At 37.8% G+C, this 16644-nt stretch overlaps 1 protein-coding gene across 1 annotated transcript in view; it reads right to left on the reverse strand.

Moving 5' to 3' along the window:
• Window positions 1–15763, reverse strand: part of oca2 (oculocutaneous albinism II) — a 72080-nt gene extending 56317 nt beyond the window's left edge. Inside the window, exons 1-6 of the mRNA XM_079461344.1 lie at window positions 15536–15763; window positions 14093–14348; window positions 5348–5443; window positions 762–935; window positions 496–553; window positions 259–331 (exon numbers count right to left, since the gene is read on the reverse strand). Coding sequence (XP_079317470.1) covers window positions 259–331; window positions 496–553; window positions 762–935; window positions 5348–5443; window positions 14093–14322 — 631 coding nt within the window. The 5' untranslated portion in view covers window positions 14323–14348; window positions 15536–15763. The remainder of the gene's footprint in view (window positions 1–258; window positions 332–495; window positions 554–761; window positions 936–5347; window positions 5444–14092; window positions 14349–15535) is intronic.
• Window positions 15764–16644: the final 881 nt, after the last annotated feature.

Below are 16644 nucleotides of genomic sequence, written 5' to 3' on the forward strand. Positions count from 1 at the left end.
AGTTCGGCCAAACCCCCAGAATGCTGCAAGTATCGGCCAGATCTCTTGTTATGCAGGAAGTTCAGAGCCGCTGTAAATAGCAGATGGCCAGATTGTCACAGAAACGGAAACGAATTAGCACAGCCCTTCAGTGTAATCTCAGACCAATGGTAAATCCCTGCAGGGTCTGAGGAGTTAGTGCAACAGCATGCATCCTCACAATATTTATAAATGCAAACTCAAATAATGCACAGTTTTAAAAGCAAATGCTAAGGATACAAAAGCTTTCGGTGGAGGATACGGCCAGCATTCTCCAGGGCCTCTCCCTGTCTGGATACATGCTGAAAAAAAGCTGCCGATTCACAAATACAAAGTAGTGACATGGTGTTACATGGGCAGATTGGACTTTGTAGGTACAGAAATGGAATCATAATGAATGTACATTGGTCTTTAACTGTATATAAAAAGCACTTCATTCATGTTGATCACATTTGATGGCTGTATACAGTAACTTACCGAACAGAGAACAACAATGGCGAAGATGGTGCTGAGTTTTGTTGTTCTTAAGCAATATCTGTAAAGACAAAATTCTTCTTGTTATTTCTTTGAAAACAGTCAAAGTCATAGTTCACCCCAAAAAAAGGTCTATCATAATTTCTCAACCTACTGAGCAATACATACAAGAATCTTCAAGCAATTGATAGTGATCAAACAGTTAAACTGGTTCTTTTTTCTTGCACACTTGCGCATCAAGATTTGGGATCCTATGTTAGCATCAATACCTGATGGGGGATGAAAGTTTGAAGTTATTGTCGCATTTCTCAGTTGAAGTGATATGGGAGAGACTGGTAACCTCACTGCCCAACCTGCACCTTCTCTCCAGTTCAGCAGAGCTTGCCTCCCATGACTCCTCTCCAGGACCCAGACCAGGGTCATGTAGCGTCATGTAGCTTAAACTGCAAAACACAAAACATTCAAGCAAAAAGTTCATCATCGGTGCAGCTAACGGTTGATCAAATGATGTATTTTCAGTCATAAAGGAGAGTAGATGTTTACAATACGTCCTCCTTTTCAATATTAATGCACAGTGACACTACACCGCAGCTCTCTCAAAACATTGCTGTTTGGGATATTTCACTTTGGACATACGAGAAGACTGGCAAAATGGGTTAAGGTCTGTTATGCTACACAATTCTTTACTCAGTTTAAAGGAGCAATGTGGAGATTTGAGCAGCATCTAGAGGTTTGGTTGGCCAAAAATTCACTCATCCCTCCCTTCAGGGCGAAGATGTTGTCACGTTTTTGCTTCTTTGCTAAAGGAGATAACAAGTTTACGAAACATGCTCTGTAGAGCAGTTTGACTGTTTAGGCTACTGTAGAAACATGGTGAATTCCATGTAAGGGTACCTGCAGTGTGTAGATAAAAATATATCATTCTAAAGCAATCCATATGTAGTGAGGTAGGTGGCACGAGAGCCGGGATTCGAGGTCTCGTATCACGGAGGAGATTGGGAGCATAAGAGGACAAGCGACCGGACCATCAGTGAGAGAGGACCAGGTCTGGACATTATGTTTTGTTTTATTATGTTTGTATGGCATTTTAAGTTAGTTTTATTGTTTGTTTATTTAAAGTTGTTGTACGTTCGCCGGTTCCCGCCTCCTTCCTTTTTATTGAACCTTGTTACAACATAACATACACTTCTTAAGACAAAGTTGTGTTTATTATATTGCATTTCAATCAATAGATCCTACAAAAAATGACACACTAAGAGATATATGCAGGTGTTGAGGGCCTAGATACAATATCAAGATGCTTTCTGTTGAATAAATCAAGCAAGAAGCAACATTAGAATTCCAAACACTGCCTCAGAGAGGAAATGTGAAATGTATTACTCAGAGTAGCAGAGAGCAGCCATTCATATTAACATTATGACAACAGTTTACACCACATACGCTCTCTGATCTTAGAGGGCTGTTATGATAACACACAGAAACAATTAGTGCTTCCAAATCTTGTCAGTAGTCCAATTTGAAGGTCCATTAGCTATGAGAAGACTGCCTTGAAAAAACTTCGAGAGTTGTAACAGGGCACAAGGTGTATCAGTATAATGTGGTATTAAATTCAAAGGCGGAAGGGGTTGTATGGGATTTTTATGAACTATGAAGATGGAAAACTCTCGAGTGATGAGAACGTAATATTATCTCAACAAATCATACTGCCTATGAGTCTTTAAATAGAGTTACATAAACTAACAGGCGTTGGCCTTCCAGAAGGGGTACAGCTGTGAACACAGACTGTCACAATCTTGGTTCTATGTTTTTTGTTACTGTTGTGTTGAGGTGTGCTTTCTGTTCTCTTCTTGTGTTTAGTTCCTGTTTGCCTTGCGTTATTAGTTTCCATGGTTACACTGATTACTTCACACCTGTTGTTCATTTGTACTTGTATTTCAATTCAAATTTTAAAGAGGAGGAACACGACACCCATGCAATAGCCGCCAATCTAGAGTCTCCAACCAAGATGGCCGCCAGTCCAGAGCCCGCTCAAAAGATGGCCACCAGTCCAGAGCCCGCTCAAAAGATGGCCGCCAGTCCAGAGCCCGCTCGGAAAATGCCCGCCAGACCAGAGCCCGCTCGCAAGATGGCCGCCAGACCAGAGCCCGCTCGCAAGATGGCCGCCAGACCAGAGCCCGCCCGCAAGATGGCCACCAGTCCAGATCCTGTTTGCAAGATGGCCGCCAGTCCAGATCCTGTTCGCAAGATGGCCGTCAGTCCAGAGCCTGCTCGCAAGATGGCCGCCAGTCCAGAGCCTGCTCGCAAGATGGCCGCCAGTCCAGAGTCTGGCACCAGGTCCGCATCTGCTACACGGCTCGGGTCCTGTTCTCCTTCACGGGCCTGGCCCTTCGTCCCTCCCCCTATTCAACCTCCGCTGCTCCACACAATATGAATGTTTTTTTTAGGAGTGTCTGTAATCCGCTCCTAGGGAGGTGGCTCTGTCACGTCTGTTCTGTTTTTGTTAATTTTGTGTTGAGCTGTGCGTTCTGTTCTCTTCCTGTGTTTGGTTCCCGTTTGCCTTGGTTTCCTTTTCAGTTTCCATTGCTACACTGATTATTTCCCACCTGTGGTTCATTTATACTTTTATTTATACCCATGTGTTCCAATTGTCTTTTGTTGACTTCTGTGTTCCTGGTTCTGGTGTAGTTGTCGTTGTGTTTTTTTGTCGGTGAACCATTTTGCTGCATTTGGATCAATCTGGGATCTTATCCATTGTTGCATGCAATGAATACAATGATCATATTCAAGTGCAGGAATCTAACCACATCAATTATAAAGGCTGAAAAGGGAGAGCTCAAATACCTTACTGCAGACCGTCTTTAATTAAGAACTACATAAGAGGCCAAGAATACTTCAAGATTTCCAAATGACACGCATTAAAAGTGGGGAATTGTGTTCAACCTGGTAAATTATAAAGAAATTCTTGGGAATAAAGGCCACAAAGCGACCTTTCTCATAACTGAATGAAGATAAGGTCTGTAATTATAAACCGCAGGCAAGATTCATACAGCTGTTCCGCTTGTCTACAGGTTACAGATCTATAGGAGGAAAGAGCATTACCACATGTACTCTACAGCAACTTGGAGTGGACCAGAGTGGGTGGTGCGGTGTAATGGATTTTTACTAGGGCTGTTAATAGATTTTTTTTTTACTGAGATTAATAGCACACTTAATTAAACATACACTATTTATTTAGTTTAACATGTTTATTTTAGTGCTCTCAATTGATTGAAAAAATTAACTAATGAAAAAACTAATCACACACAGCATTTATGTCTTTAAATATACTACTTTTTAATTCTAATAATTTCACATTTTATCTCCAAATGAATGCAAAACAACACAATTCACATTCTAATATTGTTGGCTTTGCAACTGATGTTTTTATTAAATATATATTTGTTTTCTAATAATCAAACCCATTATAATAAGTGTGCTAACAGGTAGAAACATTTTACAGTTACTGATAAATAAATAAAATACAGAAGAATCCTCATTAAAGCTATAAAATCACATTCATTACTTGGTTTCTTTTGCTCTTTGATTAACATTAGTGACAGTGCACCACCCGGTCCTGTAGATTCATCCTCTACAACATTAGGAAAATTAGACCTTTCCTATCAGCGCACTCTACGCAAGTCCTAGTTCAGGCTCTTGTCCTGTCCACACTGGATTATTGCAATGCGCTTCTGGCTGGACTTCCTGCTTGCACAATCAAACCTCTCCAGATGATCCAGAATGCGGCGGCAAGAGTGGTCTTCAATGAACCGAAGAGAGCATGTAACTCCGCTCTTCATCAGGTTACACTGTTGCCGCCCGCATAAAGTTCAAAGCTATGCTCATGGCCTACAAGACCACCACCGGGTCTGCACCATCATATCTTCACTCGCTAATGCAGATCTATGTTCTTGCCAGATCCCTGCGGTCTGCAAATGAACGATGATTGGTGGTAAAATCCCAAAAAGGAAAAAAGTCACTCTCGCGTACCTTCTCTGGATCTTTTCCACATTGGTGGAATGATCTACCTGCTGCTACAAGATCAGCAGACTCGGTTGCCATCTTTAAAAAACGCATCTCTTCCGTCTAAATGTAGCTGATTGATTCTAACCTCTCATTCTTTTCTGTCTTCTTAATTAAATTTTTAAAAAATGTACTAATCTCACTATTCTTAGCTTTGTATACTGTGTTAGGCTTTAATGGAACAGTTTTGATGCACTTATTCATTTTGTGGCCTATGTTGTTATAATTGGATGTTATAATTATAACTTTGGATAAAAGCGTCTGCTAAATGACTAAATGTAAACGTTAAGTCAAAACCCAGCATAATTCAATTCAATTCAACTTTATTTATATAGCACAATTTGCATTGTTCCAAAGCAGCTTTACAGGGGAAAAATAAAAACCCCAAAAAAGGGTAAAACACGCTACACGCTCTCCTGATGGTTTATTTAGCATATGTTGCATTCATGAATGCTTGGCTGAAAAGATGCGTCTTTAGTCTAGATTTAAATTGGGCGAGTGTGTCTGATCCTCAAATAATATCAGGAAGGCTATTCAAGAGTTTAGGTGCTACGTATGAGAAAGCTAGTTTTTTAAAGAGTTTCCAAGGATTATTTATAAAATAAATAAAATCGAATGAGGTTGACTGATGAGATTATTAAATTCTGTATGGCTTAAACATGATGTGTAAATCTGCTATTTTGTTATTGTTTCTTATTGATACGACAACAATAAAACAAAGGAATAAAAACAAATAATCCTGACTCAATTATTCTGAAAAGAAATAATAACAAGAACAAAATGTACAAACACACACCTGTCATTCTGGGGAAACTTGAGAAGAGGTGACCGTTCCGTGTGGTTTGTCTGGTTAGATTTGCCGTTGAGAAGGTTTACCATGTTAAAGCTGTGCCTGAAGACAAAAAGAGAAGTTATTAAATCAGAGCATGACGCCTGTCATAAATAACATCTCAGCCACTTTTAGAAATCAGCTGAAATAAAAAGCCTTAAAATCTTTGAACAGAATGTGAAAGTGATTTTCTCTGTTTAGTCACCTATAGTAGATCACATGTACAATATACCAAACATTATGTAACATAAATGTGGTTTAAAGGATTAGTAAACCAAAAAAAGACTAGAAAGGGCAGAGCTAATAGTTAATAGCAATGCTGTTAACGGCGTTGATCTGACATCAAGTTAGCGGTTAGGAGTAAGTTAGTAGACTTTTTTCATTTTAATTTTAATATAATGTGTCTAATGGCACATTTAGTTGTAGCCTCTTTCATTATATGGTAAATAGCAGCCAGAAAATGTTACATAAACTTGAACAACATGAGTGTGAGTATTTTTGCCGGGGTAAACTGGCAAACCTATTCCAAAAGATTTGCACAAATTGTTTTGATCCATTGTGTCTTTACAACGACTGTCTCTAGGCAAACTTGAAGGTTTCTTGGCATACTTGAAAACAGTGGTGTAAAGTATTGGAGTAAATGTACTTAGTAACTGTACTTCAGTATCTTTTTGGCTACTTTGTAGTTGTACTGCGTTTTAAAGATATAAGCAACTGTCATGATTCCGCTATCATGTCATGTTTATTCTTGGTCTTGCAGCGGAGTCATGGCATATTCTTAGGTTTTGTGTGAGAAAGACATGGCTTTGTTTTGATTCTGACTTGCCATGTGCTTTCTCGTGTCTCGTCAGTGTTTCCCGCCCTTTTGTCTCGTTAACCTTCCTTGAGTGTTTCAGTACCCACACCTGACCTTTGTTAATTATCCTTTGTCTGTCTCCCTTTAAAACATCCTCGTGTTCTTTGTCCTGTGCTCCTTCATTGTATTTTGTGCCTTGGTCGTGTATGCTGTGTCAAGTGTGTTTTCAACATCTAGTTCTTGGTCATTGTATTTTGGTGAGTAAGTGTAGTCTTGTCCGTAGTGTTTATTTTTTCCAGTCTAGTTAGTCTGTGTCCTAGTTGTCATTTTTTCCTGTCTTGTTTTACCCCCTCGTGGGTTTTTGTTTTCTGTTTAATATTATAATAAACTATCTGTTAATCCCCGCGTCTGCCTGCAATTGGGTTCTTTCCTTACCTGTTCATGACAGCAACTTTACTCTCTACTTGACTACATTTTAAATTTATGTACTCTTTACTCCACTACATTTGTAATGACTAATGCAATTACACATTACATTTTGCATGGCACCTAACTTTTTCTGCTGCAGTTTATTTCTCCTACAGAAGCAATATTGTCATTTACAGGGTACTATATCTTGTGCATTTTTGCCCTTAATTACTTAAACTTGTCAACATGGGTTCTTTATGCGACTGCGGATGCATTATCAGTTGGTTGACATTGCTAATGTTTTATGTGGGAAGAGGACATGACTGCAGCCAAAACCAGCCATTCATGTCACCAGCATTGTAATTTTTTACTTAACATTATTTTATTTATCTGTTTTACTGAAGATCAGTGGCGGCTGGTGAAAAATATTCTCGGTGGGGCTGTGCCATACTTTTTTGTTTCCGTAACCATCGCAATAAAATTTAACACAAACTGCAGGACAGCAGTGCTCAGTGAAATAGTCAGTAATTATTTAATGCCAATATTAAAAAGTTGAGGCATTCGTACACAAAAACATAAACATCATGATGCACAAACACAAGCCTTTTATTTGCATTTAAACTGAACTTGTAAACAATTGACTATTTCTACATATAAGTAACATCTTTTGGAAAGGCTGTTGGTGCCATTGGTAGTAAATAGGCAACACAATATGCATGCTGTCAGAACAGAGTGGAAAGTGGACAATAACATTAAATTATTATAAAGTTTATAGGAATTCTTACACTGTATAAAGGATGTATAATATAGAAATGGATATCAAGTGGCTGAACTCAAACCTTTGACTGGAAGAATAGCATAAAGTATTTTATGATCAAACTAAATGTAACTAATTGTTAATGTGCTCCAGAACTGCAACAATTAATTGATACAAAACATATATACAGTAATATTAGCAAACACACTATTAACATTTTTTAGAGTACCATATATAACTGAATGATTTTTATGCTAAGGTCAACTATATACAAAGAAACGTGTGTGTGTGTGTGTGAAGCTACGGGAGAAGCCGAGCATATACTGCTTCCCTTTTTCGCTAGCCTGCTGTTTGATTGAGAGGTCAGGTTGATCTGGGCCCAGCTCTTTCACCCGAACTTTCTCCGACAAAGTTCTCCTCTCAAACGGATCTTGGAGGAGAGATTTCACCGAGTTAGGGTTGGGTCTTGGAGGAGTAACGTCCGCGCTCGCCATTGTCGTTTAGTAAAAATGGCGCCCCTAGAGCCCAGTCCTTATTTTATCAGGGCTTGGGGCGATAAAATGATCGCCCTTCTTGGATTCTATTTAAGAACGCTGATTGGCTAAATTTTATGTCATACATTCATATCTTAAATTAGCAATTGGCTTAACTGCTACATAGACCCGCCTCCTTGGGGCGCTTTCTCTATCGCCCCAGAGCTGATGAAGCGGTCAGACAGGCAGAGGAAAGGTTGCAAATATGATTTTGTATCATATTTTACATGTATTACTGGGTGCATTCCATATTTAAAACACACAAATATTGACATACTGATGTTTTTCTCATTATTATTACTATTTTTGTTTTAATTGTTTTAATTTTTTTTTTTTTGTGGCTTAAGGGGGGCGGCGCCCTAGCGCCCTCTATTGGCCGGCCGCCACTGCTGAAGATACCTTTTTAGGATATTGGTTTCCTTATGAGCATTTTGATGTGATTGCTCTCCTCACAAATCAACTGCTTCTTGTGTTGAGGACAAGTGCTGCTTTGAGCCTACATTTAGTATGAGTAAAATACTCAAGGACTGTTAAAATCGGATAATCTTAGACTTTTACTCAAGTTGTTTTGGAATTTGTGACATGTAACTTGTAATTTTCACTGCAAGGTATCTGTACTCAAGTATGGTTTTCGGGTACTCTTTACACCTCTGCTTGAAAATGATTTAAGTGACAGCACATAACTCTTCATGGTGGATGGGCGTTTTACAGAGGCAGACAAAGGCAAAAATTCAGGTCTTGAAGATTAAAACAATGATCTGACCTTGGTCTTAATGTTATAAAATACAGTGACAGGACAACATAAATCACTCAATGGGTTTGTGACTTTATCTTGTGTCAGCGACATTGCTAATGTAATGAAAGTCCAGCTGTATGTTATTGCCCCAAAGGTTATATTTCTCTAAATAAATTTCTTGAATTAAACACATGCAGTAATAGGTTCAATTCCCAAGGAATATTGAAACAAAAGTTAACGTAAAATTTAACATGCCAGGTGTCCTTTAAGGTCAAGTGTATGAAATTTAGCGATTTTATTTATATAGCGCTTTTCACAATTTGCATTGTTCCAAAGCAGCTTTACAGGGGAAAAACGAAAAACCCAAGAAAGGGTAAATCACAGTACATGGTGTTTTATATAATAAATCCAATTATTCTAGTAAATAATATCTAATGTCAGCATCTCCTGGTGGTTTATTTAGCATATTTTGCATTAAGTGAATGCTTTTTAATCTAGATTTAAATTGGGAGAGTGTGTCTGATCCTCAAATAATATCAGGAAGGCTATTCCAGAGTTTAGGTGCTACGTATGAGAAAGCTCGACCCCCTTTGGTGGATTTAGTTATTCTAGGCATAATCAAAAGTCCTGAGTATTGAGATCTTAGAGAGCTTGATGGGTTGTAGTGTGATAGAAGCTCTGTTAGGTAGGTAGGGGCTAAACCCTTTAAGGCTTTATAAGTGATTAAAAGAACTTTAAAGTCAATACGATACTTAATGGGTAGCTAGTGAAGGGTTGATAAAATTGGGGTTATGTGATCGTATTTTCTGGACCTGGTTAGAACTCTGGCAGCTGCGTTCTGTACTAACTGTAGTTTGTTTATTTATGATGCTGGCCAAAAACTAGGTAGCGCATTACAGTAGTCAAGTCTTGAGGTCATAAATGCATGAAAAAGCTTCTCCGCGTCAGCAACACACAGAATATTTCGTAACTTGGCAACATTTCTAAGGTGGAAAAAGGCTGTTTTTGTGACATTTGAGATGTAATTTCGAAATGACAGGTTGCTGTCTAATATAACGCCTAGATCTTTTACTGTATTTGTTGGAGTAACAGTACATCCTTCAACTTGCAGTTCATAATCAGAAATATTTGGTTTGCGTGTCTTTGGTCCGAGGAGTAATATTTAGTTTTATTAGAATTTAAAAGAAGGAAATTACAGGTCATCCGATGTTGTATATCTTCAATGCACTCTGCCAATTTGGATAGGTGGGAGGAATCATCTGGTCTTGATGAGATATATAGCTGAGTATTCCATTTTTCAGAGTGATGCGTGTACACCGCGAGTAATTTGACTAGAGAAAGCGACTCGGCTCGGGTTTTCCGCACAGTTTTAGAAATCGCCCCTAATGCGCTTCCTATTTTTTTTGCCCTTGTTTTGGAGCGATGGTTGGTGCTAATTCATAGGACAGATTTGGAGGTTGAGTTTTTTACAATTTTGTCACAAATGTTTTCGATTTTCTCTGTAAAAAATTTCATGAATTCATTGCTACTGAGGTGTGGCGGAATAGACAGGTCAGGTGGTGTCTGTTTATTTGTTAATTTAGCGACTGTGCTAAATAGAAACCTTGGATTGTTTTTGTTGGTTTCAATGAGGTTACGAAGGTGCTCAGCCTTTGCTGCTTTTAGTGCCTTTTTATAACAATTTGCACTCTCTTTCCACGCCATTTTAAAGACTTCTAATTGTGATTTTATCCATTTGCGCTCTAGTTTGCGAGTTTCTCTTTTAAGGGCGCGAGTGGTGCTATTGTACCAAGGTGCAATATTTTTCTCATTAATCTTTTTTGACTTCGTAGGTGCAACAGCTTCTAAAGTATTAGAGAATATAGTACCCAATTTCCTGGTCATGACATCGAGCAATTCTTTATTTATTCTAATATCAAGTAGTGCGATTGTGAATTGCAACCAATAGCTCACTCCACCCTTCCTTCCTCCCTTTCCAAGCATTACGGTGACTGACACAGAGCTAAGATATTGCCGCGTATTCGCTTTCTTTCAGAAGGAGTTGACATATTTACGAAACGCGATCTCTAGAGCAGTTTGTTTGTTTGTTTAGTGCTACTGTACAATAGTGCTGGGCGATTACCGGTTCATACCGAATACCGGTGTTTTTTTGTTATGATATACATTTTTTATAAATGCTTTTTTATAAATATAAACGAAATTTGCACAATTAAAACGTTCTGTATTTTGATTGCAACTATCATGCATTCAATATTTACCCATGTGCATTTTAAGTAAATCAATTGCAGTGTTTCTTCAATCACTAGAAGATGTGGTTTAAAAATACCTCATCTACTAGAAACCTTAATAAATCTGACAAATACAGTTAAATAAATGTATGGTCATACCGCCCAGCACTACTGACATGGCGAATCCCATGCAAGGTAGCTACAAATAGCTCATTCTAAGGTAATAAAAACAGAACCCTTCATTATGTAAGGTCTTTATACACATCTGAAGACATAGTTATGTATATTATATTGCATTTTCTAGATCCTCCATAAAATTACACACAGCAACTTTAAGTGTTTTTCAAAGAAATTCTGAATTTAATGTGTCTGGGATTTTGGTGTCTTGCACGGTTTTGTAGTTGTTTTGACCTGTACTGCTTGTATCCAACCTGATCTCACGGGAATTCATGACTATTCTCCAAGGTGGCTGATTCGTATGAATTGGTATGCTGTGAATCGTACAAAAACGTACCGTTTTTAAAAAAAAAACAATGCCGAAGCCCCACCCCTAAACCTAATTCAAGAATTTGTAGATTGTACAAACTCATACAAATTAACCTTGTAAAATACTTATGAATTCCATAAAATAGGTGAATTTTTTCGTTTAACAGCTACACTGTTAGTTAAAATGCCGGAGAAGTTGAAATTTCTCCAGTGACTTTATATCACAATATTATAATACGATAATTTGAGCTGGTGATGCTAATTGTGGTTTATCTTATCAACCTCCTCAGACATTGACGGCATAAAGCCAATATTTCTCATCTCATTATAAGAGTTTCAATTGAAATAAAAACCTTAAGGGAGAGAAAAGAAGAGATTTTTTCAGAGACACGGGCAGATTTGGGATTGGCTGGCCTGCGTGAATACAACAGATTTATATCCTGAGATCTCCAGGATAACTACTGGAGGCCATTTAGTAATCTGATAATCTTGAAAGATCCGGTGTTTGTCATAATTAATTACAGTCTGAACTAATAAATGGGTAAAAACCATCTTATCTTTTCAATGGGTTCTGTCTTTGTGCGTGCGTGTAAGAAAGAGTTATGGAGAGCACCTTACAGAGAGCCAAAATAGATCAATGTTGTTTAGCACAGGCCCAAACCAGTCCAATTGTAACACATCACTTGGCAAATCCCAAACCTCAGCTGCTTAATATTATAGAGGACACCAAACAACTAACCCTCCCTATGAATGCTTCAGCTCAATGAAAACAGCTGGGATAGTGTGTGTGTGGTGTATGTGTGACTCGCACATCCCATAATAGTGTGGTCACATAGAGATACATTCTGGTGTTGAATTTGGGCAAAAGGGAGATTAAAAAGGATATTTCAAGGCTTTTAATCCCTCTCTCTGCAGTTACACAACGGGAGAAGAGATTAGAAATGTTAGCTCACTTTATAAATGAGGCAAAGCCTCTTCTTATTGTGCCGGGATCTGACTGTGAGGTCCAGATGAGAGTGAAACAATACCGTACCATCCTGAATAACAAGTCTGATCTGGCCTAGAATACAAGTTTGCTACCTAAGCTATGCCATACCACTTCATGGACATGGTGTAGACAATTGAGGATTGTGAGAGTGTTAAAACAAATGTCAGATTACTGTATTCTGATAGAAGAGTGTTTTCCAGGTGAGCATGTGTGATGGAACTGCAGACGATTTCTATGGCTGATAAAAAAATTTAAACTGTTATTGAAATATCATTGGAATAAATCCAGAAAATAACAATTCAAGTGAGTCTATGCATTCCTTTTCCCCCCATTAACAACAACTAAGGGTGAACATAAACAAACAATCACAAACCTTAGTATACCCCACAGGCCACCCACAATATAATTTAAGTATAATCTTAAATAGAAAGAAAAGTTGTTAAATGACATAAGCAAATGATGAATCCATAGAAAAAAACTATTATGAATCGGCAAAGATAAGTGGTGTACTTTTGACAAAATTGAGGAGAGGTTCCCAATTTTTATTACATTTGTCTGTGGAACCTCTTCATGTAAACTTCAATATATAGAAAAGACAATAGATCTTCTATTGGAAAATGTGGGGGGAGATTAAGAAGACTTCCAGTGTATTAAAATTCGTCTGGGAGCTATCAGTGATGCAAAAACATTAGCAGAATTTTTGTGTTCTCATTCAAAATCAGTGGAACACCAAAATTAGCAATAAAAGGGCGTGACTAGAGAGAAATATTCAAAACTTTAGAAAAAGTGTCAAAAATGGAGTTCAAAAATCTTCCAACTTTTAACAAGAAAAGAACATATGAGTATGTGAAAATATTTAGGCCGACAAAATTAAGTTAAATTAAATTTTGTAAAATGAATGAATAATTAGGCTACATTTCAAAGTAATTAGAATAAAACCAATAACTACAATTTTTTGCATTTTTGCACGGATGAATTGTTCGCCGCAAGAACTAGCAATGTGAGCTAAAGAAAGTACATTTTTTATTTCATGTGGACTAGAACCTGACAATTGATCAAGCAAAGATTTGTCATAATTATTTCAAAGACAGTCTAAGGTCATTTTTATAGTTGTAAAACCTATTATTACTATAATTTATTTCAAAATAAAGTTACACGTTTTATTGCCAGTAGACAATAGAAAAAAGAAATAGTTCATATTTTGTTAAGTAAGCGAATACATGTGATATGATCAGCTGATTTCACTGAGACCAGCAGTGATCATTAAAGACATCCTGGAGGAAAGCAGTCATGAATGTAGATCTGATCTCATGCATCACTGCATCCCTAACAACTGATCACGTGTTGGCTGATCTAAAACTTTACGCAACCAAACGTTTGAGATAAAGACCCCCGTCCTTACATATATATTTCACTTCTTTTAAAGGGATGGTTCACCCAAGAATGAAAATTCCGTCATGGTTTACTCACCCCCTTGTCATTTCCAACCTGTATGGCTTTCTTTCTTTTGCAGAACACAAAAGAAGATATTTTGAAGAATGTTTATAACCGAACAGCGGTGGAAGCCATTGACATCATGGACACAAAACCAATACAAGTAAATGGCTGCCATCGCTGTTTGGTCAGCCTCAAATTTTCAAAATATATTTATCAAATATATATTCTAGGAAAACCACATTTCCAACAATGGATTTGTATGATGTTTTAGTATTTATTTCCCCCACATCCCAGGTTATTCAGCAGAGACATTGTATTTTATGCCAAATAATTGCTGGCCTACCGATCCTCCTGATGGACGTCTGTGTAGATTATACAGTGTCCCGCTGGCATGGCTGCAGCCTGAAGCAATTTCTGTGTCTCTCTTTTCCCAGAGAAGCCTTCCAGCAGGCGAAGCTCATCAAAGTTCTCAGAAACACCTTCAGACTTTCTCCGGCCCACCCTGTTAGGGTGACCCTGGCCTCCAGTCTGAGGCATCTCCACCTCAAGGTTACTCTTATTCTCCAGGTACATCTTCACTCGAGAGCACTTGACCGCGCCTGGGAAGCGTAACAGAACGTTGAAGTTCTGATGACCTTATTAATGCATTTAATTTATATTCACTTCATATTCACCAACATCAAATGAGTTGACGCAGTCATTTTGAGAAGTAAAATATAGAATTTAAGGACCCACTTGCAGTGCATAAGACTATAACTTGCATGCACACTTATACACCTACCCCCTCTACTGTCTCGCATGCAAATAGCAAAGCAAATGAAATTCCATTTTAACATTCAAATGAAAGGTAAACAAGAGACCCTTTGTGTGGGGCGGTGGTAACAATTCAAGGCCTGCATGTATGTGTGTATTATATTGCATAAAATGTAATAGGTGCTTGCCCATGCAGAACTATAGGTGCCTCTTGGTGATGCAGTTGTTACCGTGATCTGTGCTCTAAGGTGTTCTGAGTGCTTGCTATGGAATTAATAAAATGGTTTCTAAATAGCAAATACTAGTGGTGAAAATTGATTGTAATAAATAGCTCCCCCTGGTGGAAGCCTAAACAATAAAACACTGTAACAGCTTTTCATTGTGGCTATCTGCCTATGACTAATCCTTTTGATTTGTTTGTGCAAGAAAAAGAAAGTGGTTGTGTTTTTTAAACAAACATCTGATGTCTGTAATCCAGCACAACTTCTTGTGGCATGACTAATCAATGAAACAGCAAAACAATAAGTTTTTAGTAATAATAAATAATGAACCTTATTAGGACTGGAAGTATTTGTCATATTACTTTCATTTAGAGGAAGAGTGTTCTACTAATATTTAACTAAATAATACTATTTATATATAAGAAATACTATTTCTTACATAGCTATAATAACTTTTCCTCAAAAGCAGAAAGTTAATCTGTGTAATGCTTAACCTCAACAAACCATGCGCATTTATACACGCACGCACAAGCTCACACACACAAAACACCGCTGTACATTCCTCTGTACCCCCACCCTTCTCTTTGGGAGAAAAAATGATCCATTGAAAAATGTATCCAGTACGAATTTGTGAAAGTTATTAGTTGTGAAACAACTAAATTACATCCTAAATAAATTGTTTTAAATATGTATGCAACAATTATGTAATAATGTGGCTAAAACAGTGATCAGATTGTCTAAATTCTATACTTAAGATGAAATATTATTTTCCTATGTAATACTATGTCTTTGAATGCAACTGAACTTCTTACCTGCCAATGCAAACAATGATTGATAATGAAGACCCCGAAGATGTCAATGATGATGATGAGACGAAGAAACCAATATCTTTTAAAAAAAATAATAAGGCAAAAACTCAAAGATCCAGTGGGTTCACCCGGGTCTGGCCGGCCTGAGAATGACACAAGCTACAGGTTTTACTGACCCCAGGAGGAGGAAGAGAAGGAGAAAGATGCTCAGTGTGAAATCAAAGGGGGGAAGAAGAATCAACAGCACTGCTCACAGACTCCCAGCAGGCTGGAGGGAGTGACCCACAACAAACTCTTACACACAGAGAAGAGTCAAGAACCAGCCCACCCTCTTTCCAGTCTTCTGGAACACCTTGAGCGCTCATTAAAAGTAGAATTCTCCACATAAATAATAGTCTACCATTCAACCTTTCTAAAACTAAAATACAAACACACGAACACTGACCCTTACACCTTCCAAAAAAATCTATGAAAATAACAAAAAGAGTTGTACTTTCAGGTGCACTCGCTACTCAATACTTGTTGCTTAATACACTTCCCAACTTATGAGGGTTAAAGTCTTACTGACCTAGTTTTGCTTTAACAAGGAGCAGTTTCATGTCCTTTTCTTATTAGACTCTTAAGAGTTATACGACTAGATCTTAAGCAATAGTCTTCGATACAACTTCAGAGAAAGTGAATATGCATTTCTCTTAAAATACTTTGTTTATACACTCACATTTTGACAACTGAAAGGAGGTGAATTAGCCATGTACTGACATGACATCTTTATGATGATTTAAAGAAAGCTCAAAACTGTTGAGACGTTGCAATCGAGCAAAATGTTTTGTTAGGATCTTTTGGAGCAACCATTAGGAAAGGAGAAGATAATTCTGAATGATTTTGGAGGTGATGTAGTTTATCACACGGGTTGGAGGGCTGATCGCAGTGGGGTAGAGGAACAAGAGAGAGGGGCTTTCATGTGACTTGATATTGTGATAGTGCTGAACAGCACTTTGGTCCATTGTAGTGGTGTTGAAAGTGCTCTAATAAACTTTGACTTGTGATTCTGGATTTTAGCCTAATATACATAAAGTTGGTCTCTAGATAAAACAATTGAATATTTTGCAGGT

The sequence above is a fragment of the Barbatula barbatula genome, assembly GCF_947034865.1.
Source record: "Barbatula barbatula genome assembly, chromosome: 7".
NCBI classification, from domain to species: Eukaryota; Metazoa; Chordata; class Actinopteri; order Cypriniformes; family Nemacheilidae; genus Barbatula; species Barbatula barbatula.